The sequence below is a fragment of the Triturus cristatus genome, chromosome 9, assembly GCF_964204655.1.
Source record: "Triturus cristatus chromosome 9, aTriCri1.1, whole genome shotgun sequence".
Classification (NCBI taxonomy): domain Eukaryota; kingdom Metazoa; phylum Chordata; class Amphibia; order Caudata; family Salamandridae; genus Triturus; species Triturus cristatus.
The window spans coordinates 310,557,944-310,572,705 of record NC_140592.1 but is presented as its reverse complement, the minus strand read 5'-3'; the positions used below and the strand labels follow the sequence as shown (position 1 = coordinate 310,572,705).

General features: G+C 47.4%; 1 protein-coding gene across 1 annotated transcript in view; it reads right to left on the bottom strand.

The window, feature by feature from the left end:
• Positions 1–14,762, bottom strand: part of SARS2 (seryl-tRNA synthetase 2, mitochondrial) — a 172,439-nt gene that overhangs the window by 137,848 nt on the left and 19,829 nt on the right. Inside the window, exon 2 of the mRNA XM_085624994.1 lies at positions 12,923–13,018. Within this exon, the coding sequence (XP_085481120.1) occupies positions 12,923–13,018 (96 nt within the window). The remainder of the gene's footprint in view (positions 1–12,922; positions 13,019–14,762) is intronic.

The window sequence follows — 14,762 nt, the reverse complement described above, 5'->3', positions numbered from 1 at the left end:
GGACGTTGTCGCTGAGCGGGGACCAAGGGCCTAGAGTGTGGAGCCCTGCTCCTGGTGGAGGTGGTGTAGGCCCTTGGACTGCGTGCGGATTATGGAGGGGCCAACTGCTGGACTGGTAGCTGCCCTGGAAGGAATGGCAGTGTGGGCCCACCCAGAGAGGGCTTGAGAGCAGAGGTTGGCGCTCTAGAGAGGGCCGGGGACCCAGTTGACGGGCCCAGAGGTGGTTGAGGGGTCTTCAGTAAAGGCAGCCTGTGCATTGGTAGTCCCAGAGTGGCAAGAGGGGTCCCAACATCTTGGGAGTGCTTTTGCGGAGCCCTGAGTGACTTGAAGTGTCGGTCAGAGCACAGGGACCCAAGAGAGGGCTCGGGTTTGAGGGGCATTCACCAGACTAGACTGGTGCTCCCTGTTCCAAGGAGCCGCACAGAGACTGCAGGGTTCAAAGTCCCTTCCCCCTTGTTTGGCCTGGCAAGAGGGGCCCGTCAGAGAGCAGGTTGGCACATCAGTGAACTATTGGTGGCTGCCAGGTGAACTGTTGGAGGTGTGTGGGCCGGGACCAACTGTCATCTTCTGCAATAGAGCGCACTAAGCAAGGGGGCCCTGCACTGGCAAAGGCGGCAAAGGGCTGTGAGATGGCCGACCCGGCTATGGGTCTGGAGGCCCACACGGCCACGATACTGGCAGCTATTTGAGACACAAAGGATGCCTTGGAGCAAAAGATGGAGTCAGTGGTAATAGGCGGAGGCCTCCTGAGGGGGATTCATGCAGGATCTCCTTTTGCCATGTCTGGCGGGGGATGCCCGGAACTTACATGAGGTTGCAATTATGGAGAGAGGGAAAATGTAAACGTGATGGTCCAGCTTCAAAGTGTGAAAGCCTCGGGTCCCAAAAGCTTCCCTCCGGAATATTTTAAGTGTGTGAAGAGCATGGTGCTCAAGCCCATACATGCACTGTTTTGTGAGGCTCAGTCGAGAGGCCAGCTTCCCCGGGATCTATGGACGGCACATGTTTTATTGATCCATAAACCCGGGAAGCCCTGGGAAGATTGTACCTCGTATTGGCTGATGTTTTTGTTGAATGTGGAGATTAAGCTGCTTGGTAAGGTCCTGGCGAATCGACTTTCACAGGTGATTGGGGGGGGGGGGGGGGGGGGGGGGGGTTTATGCCGCATACGTCTACTTACCACAATCTCTGGAGGCTCTCTGGATGCCTGGATCAGCAGCTGTGTATCGGGGAACTGGCCCTCCTCTTGGTGCAGGATACCTAAAAGGCATTTGACTCTGTGGGCCCGTTTAGGAGCGACTCCTATATGATAGGCCGATAGTGAAGGTGAGGATCAAGAGGGCACTAACAGAGGAGTTTGAACTGGCTTGAGGCACTCGGCAGGGGTGTCCCCTTTCTCCATTGCTCTTTGTGGTCATGATAGAGCCTCTAGCGGGCTGGGTTCAGCAGGATGCACAGCTGAGGGGCCTCCGCTGGGATGAGGACAGAGAGGATGTGGTCTCAATGTATGCAGTTGATGTCCTGCTCTAACTGGCTGATTCAGACTGCTCGTTGCTGAGGGTTATAGACATCCTTCTCATCTTTGGTTTCTTCTCCGGTATAACGGTCAACGGGCTAAATCTATTGTGCACCTGCTGTCTCGCTGGACACCGTGGGATGTCTGGCCTCGGCGGTTGATGTGGGTGGATTGCGGCTTTATCCATCCTGTGGTCTTTGCGACTGAAGACCATGCACTATTTTATGGAAGGAGAGAAGGGCAAATACTGCAGAACGTCCGTAGGGATGTGGAGCACTGGCGGCAGCTGCCCTTATCCCTTTTGAGTAGGGTAGCCTTATTCAAATTGATTTATCTCCCCAAGTTTCTCTATGTGGTGCAGAACTGCCTGTTTGAGGTGCCAGACTGGTATTTCCAAGCGGTGGAGACAGTGTTACAAGTCCTTCTATGGGATGGGGGTGCCCCAAGGAGAACTCTAGAGACAGTGTCTAGGCGTCCGGCACGTGGGGGTATCACCATCCTAGAACTGTTATTGTATTACTGGACAGCTTGCTTCTAACTGGTCAATGGTTGGAAGTGTGCAGACTGGAGGGAGCCGGCCCTGAAGGCAGACAGACAGGCATTGGAACCGTATGGATAAACACAGTGGATTTATGGAGCGAGGAAGGGGACAGCCTTCCCGGAGCCAACCGCCACTGTGGTGGGGACCTGGAGGTGTGCAACGTGCAGGACCCTGGAGAAGCCGTTGCGGGATTCAGGGGCTTTGGCTGTGCTCTGAAGGCTATTGGGTCACAGGCGTTGGGATTGGATAGACATCTCTAGGGTAGAAGACATCTGGGGTGGAAAAAAGTGGCTGACATTCACTGACCTGTAGCACAAAAACGAGATGCAAGGGGGCAGTTTCTAAGACACCTGCAGATCAGGGTGAATTTGAAGTGGAGAATCCGTTGTCGCCAAACTTGGAGGATGAGAGTCCATTGTAGTACTGGGCACTGGCAGCCCCAATTTACAGGCATGCCATTTCACAGCTGTATTCTAGACTACGTGGGCTCTGCTGAGGGAGCATTGGTAATGTGACCTGGGTTGTCTGGAGGATGATGATGAGTGAGGAGCAGCCAGTAGAAATCCTGGGAAGGGGGCTAATCAGACAGGGTTTATGTTTACCCAGCTAAAGTTGCAGCGCCAGGTTTACTACGCATGTGCAAGGATCAGGGTGATGGGGAGGTGCCTATGGGAACGTGGGTAGCAGGGTACACTTATACATACATTCGGAAGGTGCCCACAACTATGGCCCTTCTGGGAGGGTGTCCAGGATAGGCTTTCAGTGGCAGTGGAGGCGGCCCCAGTGCTCACTCCACATTTGCTCTGCCTGGGCATGTGGGGTGGGGTGATGTTGGATAGATATATGTTGCTGCTCTGCAATGTGCAATTGTAGTGGCCAGGAGGGATGCGATGCAGTTCTTGGGTTACGCTTTGCTTCCAACAGAGAGGGACTGGGAGGAAAATATGGAGTGCCGAAGGAAGAAGGAACAGATTTACCAGGCGGTGGCCTGCCCCTGGAAGTTTACATAGATATGGGATCAGTGACTTGGAGGAAGGGGAGTGAGGAGGGAGGACTCGTGGAGCGAAGGGAGCAGGAACAGTTTGGGAATTTTGTGTACCTAGTATCAGTCTCTTGGACAATACAAAATCTATGAGGTTCTGTGTCCCTGCTTTGATGTTTGCAGTTGGAATCTGGTTGGATCTGCCACATGTTGATCATTTGATCATATGTATATAAGTGCCGCAGCTTCCTGGGGTGTTTGGCTGGGGTTCTGCATTGTTTTATTGGTGGTTGTTTGGGAGAAAGTTCAATAAAAATAATTTTTTTAAAGGGTACACATTCCTATGTCTGAAAACAATACCACAATCTTCCATAGTAGTTCACTGCAAGTCACGGACTACTATTATCCAAAGGAGGAACACCTTTTTTGACAAATTAATGTCTGCATGCTCAACAGGGACAATAAAACTGGAAGACTGCTAGATTTTTATTCCCATCTTCAGCTTCCATGTCAGCTAAATTTAACTGTATGATGATGATGACATCATTTCGTTATTTAGAGCTCATAAATTAAATTGTAAATAATAATAGTTTGAATAAATTAATAAATTATGGATGGGGAGTACAAGCTCAATCAGTGTAATAATTTGGCATTGTTGTTCAATCCTCCCATGGCGGTATTGTAGTCTGCTCTGAAGTAAGGATATCTGTGCAACAATATTTAGGAACGTGTATTACTGAAAATTAGGAAGACATATGATTTAAATTATACTCCACTCTTGAAGAGGAAGGCTTTCTCCTGCCAAATGTTAATTTTAGTAGTTTTTATTGTGTTTTCCACAAAAAAATGAAGATAAAAAATGCTGGTGGTATCAGGCCTCCTGGAAACTTTCCAACAGCTCTCCAACAATGCGCCAAGGAGAAGTCGTATGTCATTGGACTTTAAAGGTTCAGGAGGAGAAAAAATCTCAAGATTGTGGAGCAGTCATTTAGCCCCAGGTCTCGCAAAGTTTAGGGGAAGGTCAAGCCTCTATAGTCTTTGTTGATGTAGGAGATAACTGGCTCCAGAGTCAGGGAAGAGACTAGACTTATCCACCAGACTGTAAGACAGTTTCTTGTGCTCCAGTGGGCGCCAAAGTTTCTAGAGCCATTTTTCGTAGGTAGGGGCTACGGGTTTTCTCCCAGAGAGAAAGGATGGTGTGTTTGGCAGCTAACCGGAGGTGAGATATCTACTTACCTGTAGCCGAGTGAATTGGATACAAACCCTCCGACGCACTGTCTAACAAGGCCACCTTGGGGAGTGTATCAATATAATAGCCTTGTATCCGACAGATGGCAAGGAAACACTTGTTCCAGGAACGTCCCAGGAGGGGGCAGACCACAAGATGTGTAGGAGGGAGCCTATTTCCCCACAGCCTCACCAGCAAATGTCAGATGGGCGAGGTCAGTGGCATGGAGTTGGGCAAAAGTGAGGTGACATCAGAATAGCAGTTTGTATAAAATCTATCTACCCTGGGCGTGGCGGGCAAAGTTGTTGGTGAAAAATAAAATCTTGTTCCATTTTTTGAAATTAAGTGTAATGAGGAAAAATTCCCATTGTGTTTGGAAAGAGGCTTCGAGTGTAGTGGGTGAAGAGTCCTGGATGGTGAAAATCTGAGAGACCAAGTGTTTAGTTGAAGTTAGGCATTGAATTAACTGTTTCGGAAGGTGTAAGGGCCCTTGTGGCGCCAGCTTTATAAGTGGGGTGGGTGATCCAATGTTTACTTTGGAGGTAGTGGAAGCTCTCTGATCCTGCGATACCGTATTTGTGTTTGAGGTCTTCAAACATCAGGGTGTCATCAGCATAGAAGTCCCAATGGCGAAAGCAATCTCTAGCGTGCCATACCTGAACTCTGCCAATTGTAAATATATTAAGCTACTTTTGCGTGTTACTTTACAAAATTTCAAATTACATCACCAATCGTTAAGCGCCAATTTGATAATACGATATGAGTACAAAATGACAAGTTTGATGACAATACCACAATGTTCCAAAAAAGGTTTTACTTCAAATCACTCATTTTAACCCAAAGCAGAAATGCCTTTTCCCCCCTATTGAGCATTCAGACATTAAACTGGTAGACTACTGGTCTTGGTTTCCATTTTATTTCCATTTGCTGTCAGAAGGTTGCAAAAATTTGTATGATCTCTCTAGCAGATTTCTCAGCAGAAACTCAAGAGAAAAACTGGATCATATATGAAACATTATTAACAGATCATAGAGGGTTGTGCGGGTTACGCATTTCTGCACACCGAGAACCTTGTCATTAAGAAAGACTGGAGAATCAGTCAACCTTATTAAACAATTTATTCTAAATAAAATACTGTGCTTGGGACGAGTTGGGCAGTGGTATTGTTTAAGTAAAACTAGATATTCCACTGGTGTTTGTGATACTCTGTCACAATGAAAGAGATAAGTGGTAGACCATTAATTAACAAATCTGTACTTAAGCCTGCAGATTCAATGTAGAATGTAGTTGCAGGGCTAAATTAAGATGGGTGCATCGGTATGGAAAACTGATGCTACATTATATACTCAAATTACTGCAGATTGTCAATGCCAATATTTTTCTTGAAGGTTCCAAGTGTCAAAACAAAGCTAACTGAGAAGGTCTACATGTGGGTTGGACCTGACCAAAACAAGAAATACTTAATACTTACATAAGGCTTTATAATTGTTTGTATACATTACTCAATCAAACAAAGTTCAAAAGGCAGCTTTTAGGTGCAACCTTAAGTACCCTCAAAAATATGGTATGACCCTCCGTAGTAATATGATGCCGCAAAAAGTAGGCTGCTCAAAAGTTAGTGTAATCCTTCTTCAGGATGCACTGACAATCACACACCAAGGTGGTATGCTACATCATCGGTCATGCCCCCCGTTGGGTGAGAGGTGCATTGCTGAGCACTTTAAGGAGATCTTTTATTGTGTTCAGGGCCCACGAGGACGAACAGAACACCCCCTTGTAGAACAAATATTTTTCTTAAGGAATGAGAACAATAGATTGGGTCTAGTGATTTAAAAACTTGGGTATGTCCGAAAAGGAGAGATTTTTTTAAACTGATGTTGGGATCCATGATAATGTTACAAAACATATAGGATAGAATTATCTAAGGCAGGGGTACTCACAAACTTTCTGTCGGGTGTCAAAATTACAGTGTGGTTAGTGGCCGAGGGCCGCACTGGTAGGGGTGGAGTCAGTGGGGGCGGGATCAGTGGGGGGCGGAGCTAGAGTAAAAAAAACACCTTTCAAAGCATTAGACAATGCTGTATTCCACAATCAGATGCAACTACAAAGAGCACATTTTGATAATACATTTTTATTTGAAGGCATGAACTACACAAGAAACATGCTGAATCTGCGACGAGGGTGACATTGAGCAGTTTGGGGGTGTTATGCCATTGAAATCACTGGAGAATAAGCATTTTACAGGGAGATGCTCCCGTGTAGGGGAGGTGTAAGGGGTAATTTTGATTATTTGAGGTATTCTTGGTAGTAAACCCTTTGGAACTAGGGTGTGTCCCCGGGGCACTGGTATATTGGTGTTTGTGCCTTTATTTTCAATTTCAATAAAGTTGCATAGACTTTCAATTGGTAACGTTCGTTTATTTCATCACGACCTTTGTCTTCATCTTTTTAAAAAGATGCATGGATTTAAGCAAGTGCCACGATCTTACAAATCCCGATGCATTTCGGCATATTTAGCCTTCGTCAGGGGTTTATCTGGAAGGAAACAATATATGTACAGTCTTGATATCACCGAATTGTATGAACTACCAACAGTGGTGGTTAGTGCAACTTAGCGGTTGGTGATTATGATGTTCGTTATACATGTGATTGTTAAAAGAGAGGTAGTGAGCGTGAATGTGTAACAGAAAAGTTCGCGTTTCGGTTAAAGGCATGCGTTTACGTGCTCGATGGATTCATGCATATCAAAGTGATGGGGGTTCTATCAAACCGCGTTATACCCGAGGTAAAGGAAAAAGCTGAACAGAAAAGGCGAAAACGATCCCTTAGGATGTGATTACTTACTTAAGATGTGGACGGTGTTTGAAAACTTCCTAGCGCGTTCGGTGTGTTGACGTGCTCGGTGCTCCGTGGAGTGTAAAGACGTTAGGGTGGGTGTGTCTTATTAAGGATACAGGTGTGTGTGAAAATCGAAATCTGCTTGTGACACAAGAGGCAGGCAATAAAAGGCCTCAAGATGTTCGATTTGCCACAGTCAAAAGATCAGAGTTTGTGTGCTCGCTAAAATTAGAGAGGGAATGTGAATTGTAGAGCCAGAAGGTATGGGAGAAAGTCTCTTAAGAATGCAATTGCATTCCCCTTCTCGCCCTCTTTAATGAATGCCTTACAGGTGGATGTTGTCCCTCCTCGAATGGTCCTCCAGATCTGTGATCTTAAGCCTAAGATGCCAAGAGGTTTGCCTGCCAGTCCGGCTGGGAATTCAGTTGCTTTACCATTCCATCCAGTCTTCTGTCCGTGGCATCTAAGCACCTGTGCAGTGATGCAAAGTCTAATATCATGGACTTGACTTCTGAAAAGATCTCAGACATAGCACGGTGAAAAGAGCCCATCTTGGTGTCAAAGGCTGCATTTCTCTCGCAATGGTATTAAAAATGACTTCAGGCATTTTGTCTAGATATGGGGAGACGTTTTGTTTACTGCAAGCGATTGTCTCTGGAAACAACAGATTTCTTGACGATTTAATGGAAGGCATAAGGACAAAGTAGGCTAAAACTACTGGTCAGATCAGGACCAAAGATCAGGGTCACTGCTTCTAGACATTTCAGGAAGGAAGTGTGTTGCACTGACTAGCCAAACGAGAGTTCACCAATAAGTTTGATAAATTGGAAACAGGCAATCCAGCAAGTAAGTCTACTATTGGGTGATCAATCAATCAGGGGAAGTGTAAGCGCGCTACTCACCCGTGAGGGTTGGCGCTGGGGGGGGGGGGGGGGGGGTGATGGTCTTCCTTGATTCAGGGGGCATCCATTTGAAGGTCTTTCGAAGGATGCAGAGGGTGTTGAAACAGCTGGAAGTGACAGCGTTGGACTGTCGGGTCATGGAGAGGGAGGTATCAAGTATGATGGGGGTGGGAGGGCTACCGAAGGCATTGTCCCAAGAAGAGGGGGAGGGTCCAAGGACGAGGACCTCTGTCTTCTCTGAGTTGAGCTTCAGGCAACTGCTGCTCATTCAGGAGACGACGTCATTAATTCCTTCCTGGCTGTTGAGTCTGGTGGTGACGGGTCCTTGGTGAGGAAGAGGATGAGCTGGGTGTCGTTGACGTAGGATACTATGCTGAGTCTGTGCTGTCTGATGATGGGGGTGAGTGGAGCCATGTAGATGTTGAAGAGTGTGGGGCTGAGCGATGATCCCTGGGGTATTCCGCAGTTGATTTCCATGGGTTCGGAGAGTTAGGGTAGCACTCTGATTCGTTGGGGTCTGCCAATGAGGAAGGAGCGGACCCAGTCGAGGGCAGTTCCCAGTATGCCGGCGTCATGGAGTCTGGCGGTGAGTGTGCGGTGGGAGACAGTGTCGAACGCAGCAGAGAGGTCGTGTAGGATTAGGGCTGCGGTGTGTCATTGGTCGAGCAGGGTGCAAATGTGGTCGGTGGCAGCAAGTAGAGCGGTCTCAGTGCTGTGGTTGCCACGAAATCCGGATTGGGAGGGGTCAAGGAGTGAGTTTTCTTCAATGAACGTTGTTAGCTGGGCGTTGACGATCTTCTTGGTGACTTTTGCCGCGAAGGGGAGGAGGGAGATGGGTCTGTAGTTTTTAGGTCCGTGGGGTCTGCGGAGGGCTTCTTGAGCAGGGGTCTGTCTTCTGCGCATCGGGAAAGATACCGGTCTTGAAGGTGGAGTTGATGGTGCGTCGTAGTTCTAGAGCGATGGCAGATGTGGGAGATGTGCAGCGGGCAGGGGTCCGTGGGGGCACCAGTGTGGATGCCTTTCATGGTCGAGGTGGTGTCTTCGGTGGTGACTGGGGTCCAGGAGGAGATGGCAGGCTGGCTGGCGTTGCTGGAGAGGGATGTGGTTTCGGAGTCGGGTGTCTGGTCGTTAAAGTGGTCGTAGAGGCTCTTGATTTTCAGATGGAAGTAGGATCCGAGCTTGCCGCAGAGGTCCTGGGAAGGGGTGATGTCCGTGGTTTCGCTGGGGGGGCTTGGTGAATTCCTGGATGACACTAAAGAGTTCCTTGGGGTTGCTGGAGTTGGCGAGGATCTTGTTCTGGATGAAGGTCTTTTTGGTGGATCTGATGCATTAGTGGTATTCTGTCATGGCGTTCTTGTAGTTGGAGCGATCTTCTGACATTTTGCTGTTTCCCCAGTTCTTCTCGAGATGTCTGCAGGTGCGTCTGGATTCTTGGCGGTCGAAAATGAACCAGGTGGCCTTCCTGGGGTCTGTCTGTCAGAATTGCGTAGGGGGCTGAGCTCGTCTGCACAGTTGGAGATCCATCTGTGGAGTTCTTTGGCTGCGAGGTTGGCGTCGGCTGAGGTAGCGGGGGCGTCGCGGTTGAGGGTGGAGTTGAGCTGCTTAACAATGATTTAGCTCCAGTTCTTTCGTGGAGGGCGCAGTGCCGGTTTGGGGATTGTGGGTTTGTCGACGTTGAAGTGTACGCAGTGGTGGTCTGTCCAGGGCAGTTGCGTTGTGTGGCTGAAGTGTATCAGATTACCTCCTGCGAAGATGGGGTTGAGGGTATGCCTGCCTTGTGGATGGGCATGGTGATGAGCTGTTTCAGGCCGAAGTTGGTGAGGTTGCCCAGGAGGGTGCTGGAGTTGGGGGTCGCTGGGGTTGCTGAGGTGGAAGTTAAGCTCTTCGAGGAGTATGAAGTCCACGGAAGCGATGGCGGGGGCTGCAATGAGGTGGGCAATGGTAGTGGCAAACGAGGTGCGAGGTACGGGGGGTCTGTAAGTGAGGGTGCCACGAAGTGTGGCTCTAGGGCTGGTCTGGATCTGGAAGTGAAGGTGTTAGGTGGTGGAGAGGGAGTCATTCATTGTGGAGGTGGATAGTCGAAGGGAGCTCTTGTGCGCAATGGCGAGTCCTCCTCCTGGGCGGTTGGGGTGGTCTTTCCTCTGGATCTTGTATCCATCGGGGATCGCGGTGGTGATGTTGGGGGCGGAGAAGGCGTTGGTCCAGGTTTCTGTAAAGAAGGCGACATCTGTTGAGATGGTGTTGAGGAGGTCACAGATCTCAATGGCGTGTCTGTGCAGGGAGTGCACGATGAGGAGGATGCACTTGAGGGCATTGGTGGTGTTGGTGTCGGACGTGGGAGCGGTGCACGTGGGAGTGCGGAGGGTGGGTGGTGAAGGTCTGGTGGCAGTGACCACAGGAGAACTGTCCGTGGGTGGTGTTCGGCACGGACAGCCGGCAGTTGTTTCTTCCGGGGTTGAGTGTGAGCAGGGCAGCTAAGTTGTAGCGGTGTATGGTTGGAGATTCAGGGTTCCTGGTGCTGGGCGCAGACGGGCTTGCCTTTGGCGTTCCAGTGGCGTGCGTGCATCCGCTGCATGGCCGCCATTAAATTGGGGAGGGAGGCATTGTGGGAGGCGGAAGGTAGGAGCGGGGATCATCCGGGGCCTCGAGGGCAGCAGCGGCGGGAGGAGAGCGCGAAACCAACAACAGGAGGGCCCAAATGGGAAAACAAAAAGGCACATTAGCACTAGGAAGGCACAATAAGGACAAAACAGTAGTGATGAGGGGCACAGTAATGCTGCAAAGTTATTCTGAAAACAGGCACAAATCAATCTGGATCGGGGCTCGAACCCCTACCTGCCGTGAGCACTGAACAGGGCAGCGACACAGCACAGCAGCGGAGCTGCAGCGGGAGAGAGCAGGTCCCTGACCGTGAGGTAAGAGGTCCAGCTCCTGTGTGTCTGAAGTCAGTGGGTGAGCACCTACCAGGTGTTTCCAATACATAGTCTAGGTCATGACTCTCCAATCAGGGGGAAAAAATGAGGGGCAGAGTGGACCTCAGGAAAGAGACGTGTGCAGGTGCAGAGCGGTCTTAGGTGATGCACAACCTCTCATTAACTGACCAGGAATCTTCCTGGAACACTCCGGGGTCTTGGTTTCGAAATCACAGTAAATATCAACAGCTATTGTGAATTCCAAGTTTCTCGTTCGTGAAACCATTTTTACACTTTACATAACAGGTGAATATTTACGCAAGCAAAAATACTTCGCTAGAGGAGCATCCTTTGCAGTGCCTACCTAAGATTAAGGCAGGAATCCCTTGTGAATTTTCCAAAGAGGAATTCAGTCAAATCTCTTACTTTGGTTTTCAAAAGGTCTATGCAGAAATGTAACTGATTAAGTTTGTTTTTGCAATAAGCATTGGCAAAGAAAAGCAATTAATGTAAATTGGAGAAATCGCAATGAAGTCGCTCCCCACCCATCCAAAACAAGCCGTGAGGATGTTTTGAAAGGGTAGGGAGTGCAAAGAGAAGCATTGGTGGGTATTTTGTTTAAATACTTTTATTCTGTATTTTTTGTGTTTTTGATTTCCAGATTCTTTATGTTTTCTATTTTTCAATGTGAAATTCAGAGATCACATTTCGGACGCACCATTTTTCATTCTTTAAATTTTTTTGCCTTAAAACGCACAATAATACCTAGAACCATTCTGTATTGCTAAGAGTGTTTCAATCGCATGACTACTAACGCTAAAACATTATTACAGTAAACTTGCCAATATACAGAAGCTCCAATACTGCGATAAAATGTGGATTGGAAGGTGTGCATCCTTGTAGATAAGGGTTCAAATGTATGTAACAGCATTTTGGGGTATTTTAAGATGCTCTGGAGTATGCGTACATAGGTGGAAAGGTAGGCAAAAGACTGTGGGGCCAATTACGATGTTGTGTGGAAAGCCTCCGACCTTCAGTCGGATTCCCTTAGACCGTGTTGGAACCCATCCGCCCAACTCGTTCGTATACAATTCCGACCGACTATTTACAATGCTCACAGTTGGAAGGGAGACCGTTCCGTCAATCCGAATCGGTTCCGACTGGCACTCTTAGAATCAGAGTTGGTCGGAGCGGATTCTTACAGCTCTACGGACAGCGTTTCTGACCGACCGATTAAGATGTCTGATTCTGACAGCCTTTCTGAGATGAAATGTCTGACACGAAAAGGCTGTCAGAAACTGACTTTGGGGGCCCCTAGCATGCCCCCCTCCATCCTGAGGCCTCCGGTTGGGGCCAATGGGGGTACCAAAGGGACTGCCCTGTAAGACCATGCACTGTGTGACAGGCACCATGGGGTGCCTGCGACGGGATGCAAGGTTTTCCGCTAACACCCCTTTTCCCTATAGGAGTCTGTGTTGTCGGTTGGAAAACAGGCTCCCATAGAAGACAATGGGAGTTCTTCTGAATGATGTTCAGAAGCATCGTAATAGGTCGTGCGGAATCGCCGATCGCAAGTCGGTCGGAACGAATCCGACAAAGAGTCGGGCATAAAGATTCCGCACGACATCGTAATTGGCCCCTGTGTGTATTCATCACCTTAAACATGTTCAGAAGTGTATATTTGTAGAATTAACAATGTTTGGCATGGTATATATGTATAGTCGAGTTAATGAGAGTATGCAGAAGTCAGAATATATGTATGTTTGAGAGTGTGTAGGAAGGGGTTTATATATTTGGGATTGAAGGCAACTGATGGCTATGGTTATTAGTAAGAGCAAAAGTGTGAATATATTTCTGGTTTGGAAAACAGAGGGTTACACACAATTCTGTGCACTGCAAAATGTGCCTGAGTATGAGGATATCTGTGCAAGTTTAAAAAAATCCTAGGTGTAACCACTAGCCCCCCCTCAAGAAGTCTTCATCTCAGTTTCTTTGGTACTCACCACAAGGGATTTGACCTGCATTGCGACTTTGACTTTCTCCTCTTCTAATTTCCGAATATCTTCCTTCACATTCTCTAGCTTCTTCCAGATGGAGAGCTGTGGAAAGGAAATAAATTAGCTTGAATGGAATGCTTTCCAACTTTAAGTGCTGTTAGGCCAAAATGGCTCTCTGAGTCATTTCCTATTAGACACAGAGCCACTGGCCTTTCAACAACCCTCTTTTCCTAAAGTGCTAGCATTAATTGTAGCCCACATGCAGTGTGCACCCGCAAGTATACATGAAGACACTGAACATCGTTCACAGTTAGCAAGTACATACTGTAAGAATACATAAAGAGGCGGCTTATGAAAATTGGTGAAGTAAAAAGAAAGATCTCACATATATTCTTCCCAGGACTTAAACATGCACCCTAGTCCATGCAGCACCCCTTCCAATACCTAGAGTATGGGCTGTTCTCTGAACACTCTCAGCCCACTGTTTGTATGGTCCTCCTTCCTTGAGAGAATTTTGTCCTAATTGAGTAATGCATGTACAGTCCAAAGCTTGTCTTTCTGTCCCTAAACTCCTCTTGCAGTGTGCACTTCAGGGTTTTCCCACGCCTCCCAATGCCCACTGTCACTCCCACCTTCTTCCTTTGGTGCTCCACTTTTACTTTGCAGAATTTCCCTTTAGGCAGCATCATCCCTCCTTTCTTATATACCATTTCTTTAACACACATATTAAAGGACTACATTATAAAATTACCATCTCAGTTTTCCATAAATGATGCATGTCTTTCTTTTAGATGCTGTTAGCCAGGTTCAGTAGGTCTGAAGGATTTCCAGATCACAATCATTCTTTAAAGCAAAAGTAAATTAGAAAATGCACATTTTAACAAATTGGTTCTGCATCTCTTTACAGTCTCATTCCTTGTCTCACATATCTTTAGCTCCACTGCAGTAATCCCATTTTGGTTATTCACTCTCTGAATCTTTTGTTCATTTCTAATAGTGCCCCATTACCTACTTTTCTGTGTTATTCCCCGATAGTACCTTCTTAGTAAATTGTTCATTCTAGAACATATTGTACAGTTTTGTTAATGTACAACAGTAATACATAGGTGCGTGGACGCTGAGCTGAAAGGACCTTTTACGAGGTTACCAATTTTGGGTATGATGATGCCCTGGGAATTCCCACGTCATCCAGCGGAATAAGTTGGATGCCATACAATGAATATCGAGGCTTATGGAATTAGACTTTTACTGTAATTTAAGCCCCGATGAAGTTCCTACTGTAGGAACGAAACGTGTTGGCTGAGCTGTATGGGCTATTGAAAACAAGAAAAGAATATATTGAAATAAAGATTTTGAAAACTATGAAAGTGTTTGGACTTCAGTACCTGGCGCCCACCCCACTTGCTTCATCATTTAAGGATCTGGAACACAGAGGCACCACACAACGGCTGGTGCTGGAGAGTTAGTGCGCAAGACTTTACACCTACGAAACACGTGTGAGGTGCACACCTACGAGTCCACCGTTGGATTACCCTTTGTAGAACAGCAATACCAGTTTCCAGCATAGAGCTCGCCTAGTGTCTCACACTTTGCATTATTCCACCATTTAGTCGTGGGATCCAGATATTCTGCATTTTTACAAAGGTTTTCCTTTTTGGGCATTAAGCTCAGGCTGGGCCTATGACATGGAGGGTAAGCTCACAATGCCCTACTGCATGGTCTCCATCTTTAGCTTCTATTTTTCCCCGTTTTAAAATACTACTTTTTTTTATTTGCCCCTTTACTAGGGAGGTGGGAGGTAGGACGTGAATCAAAAAAAGTTCCACATTGCAAAACTATTGTTACA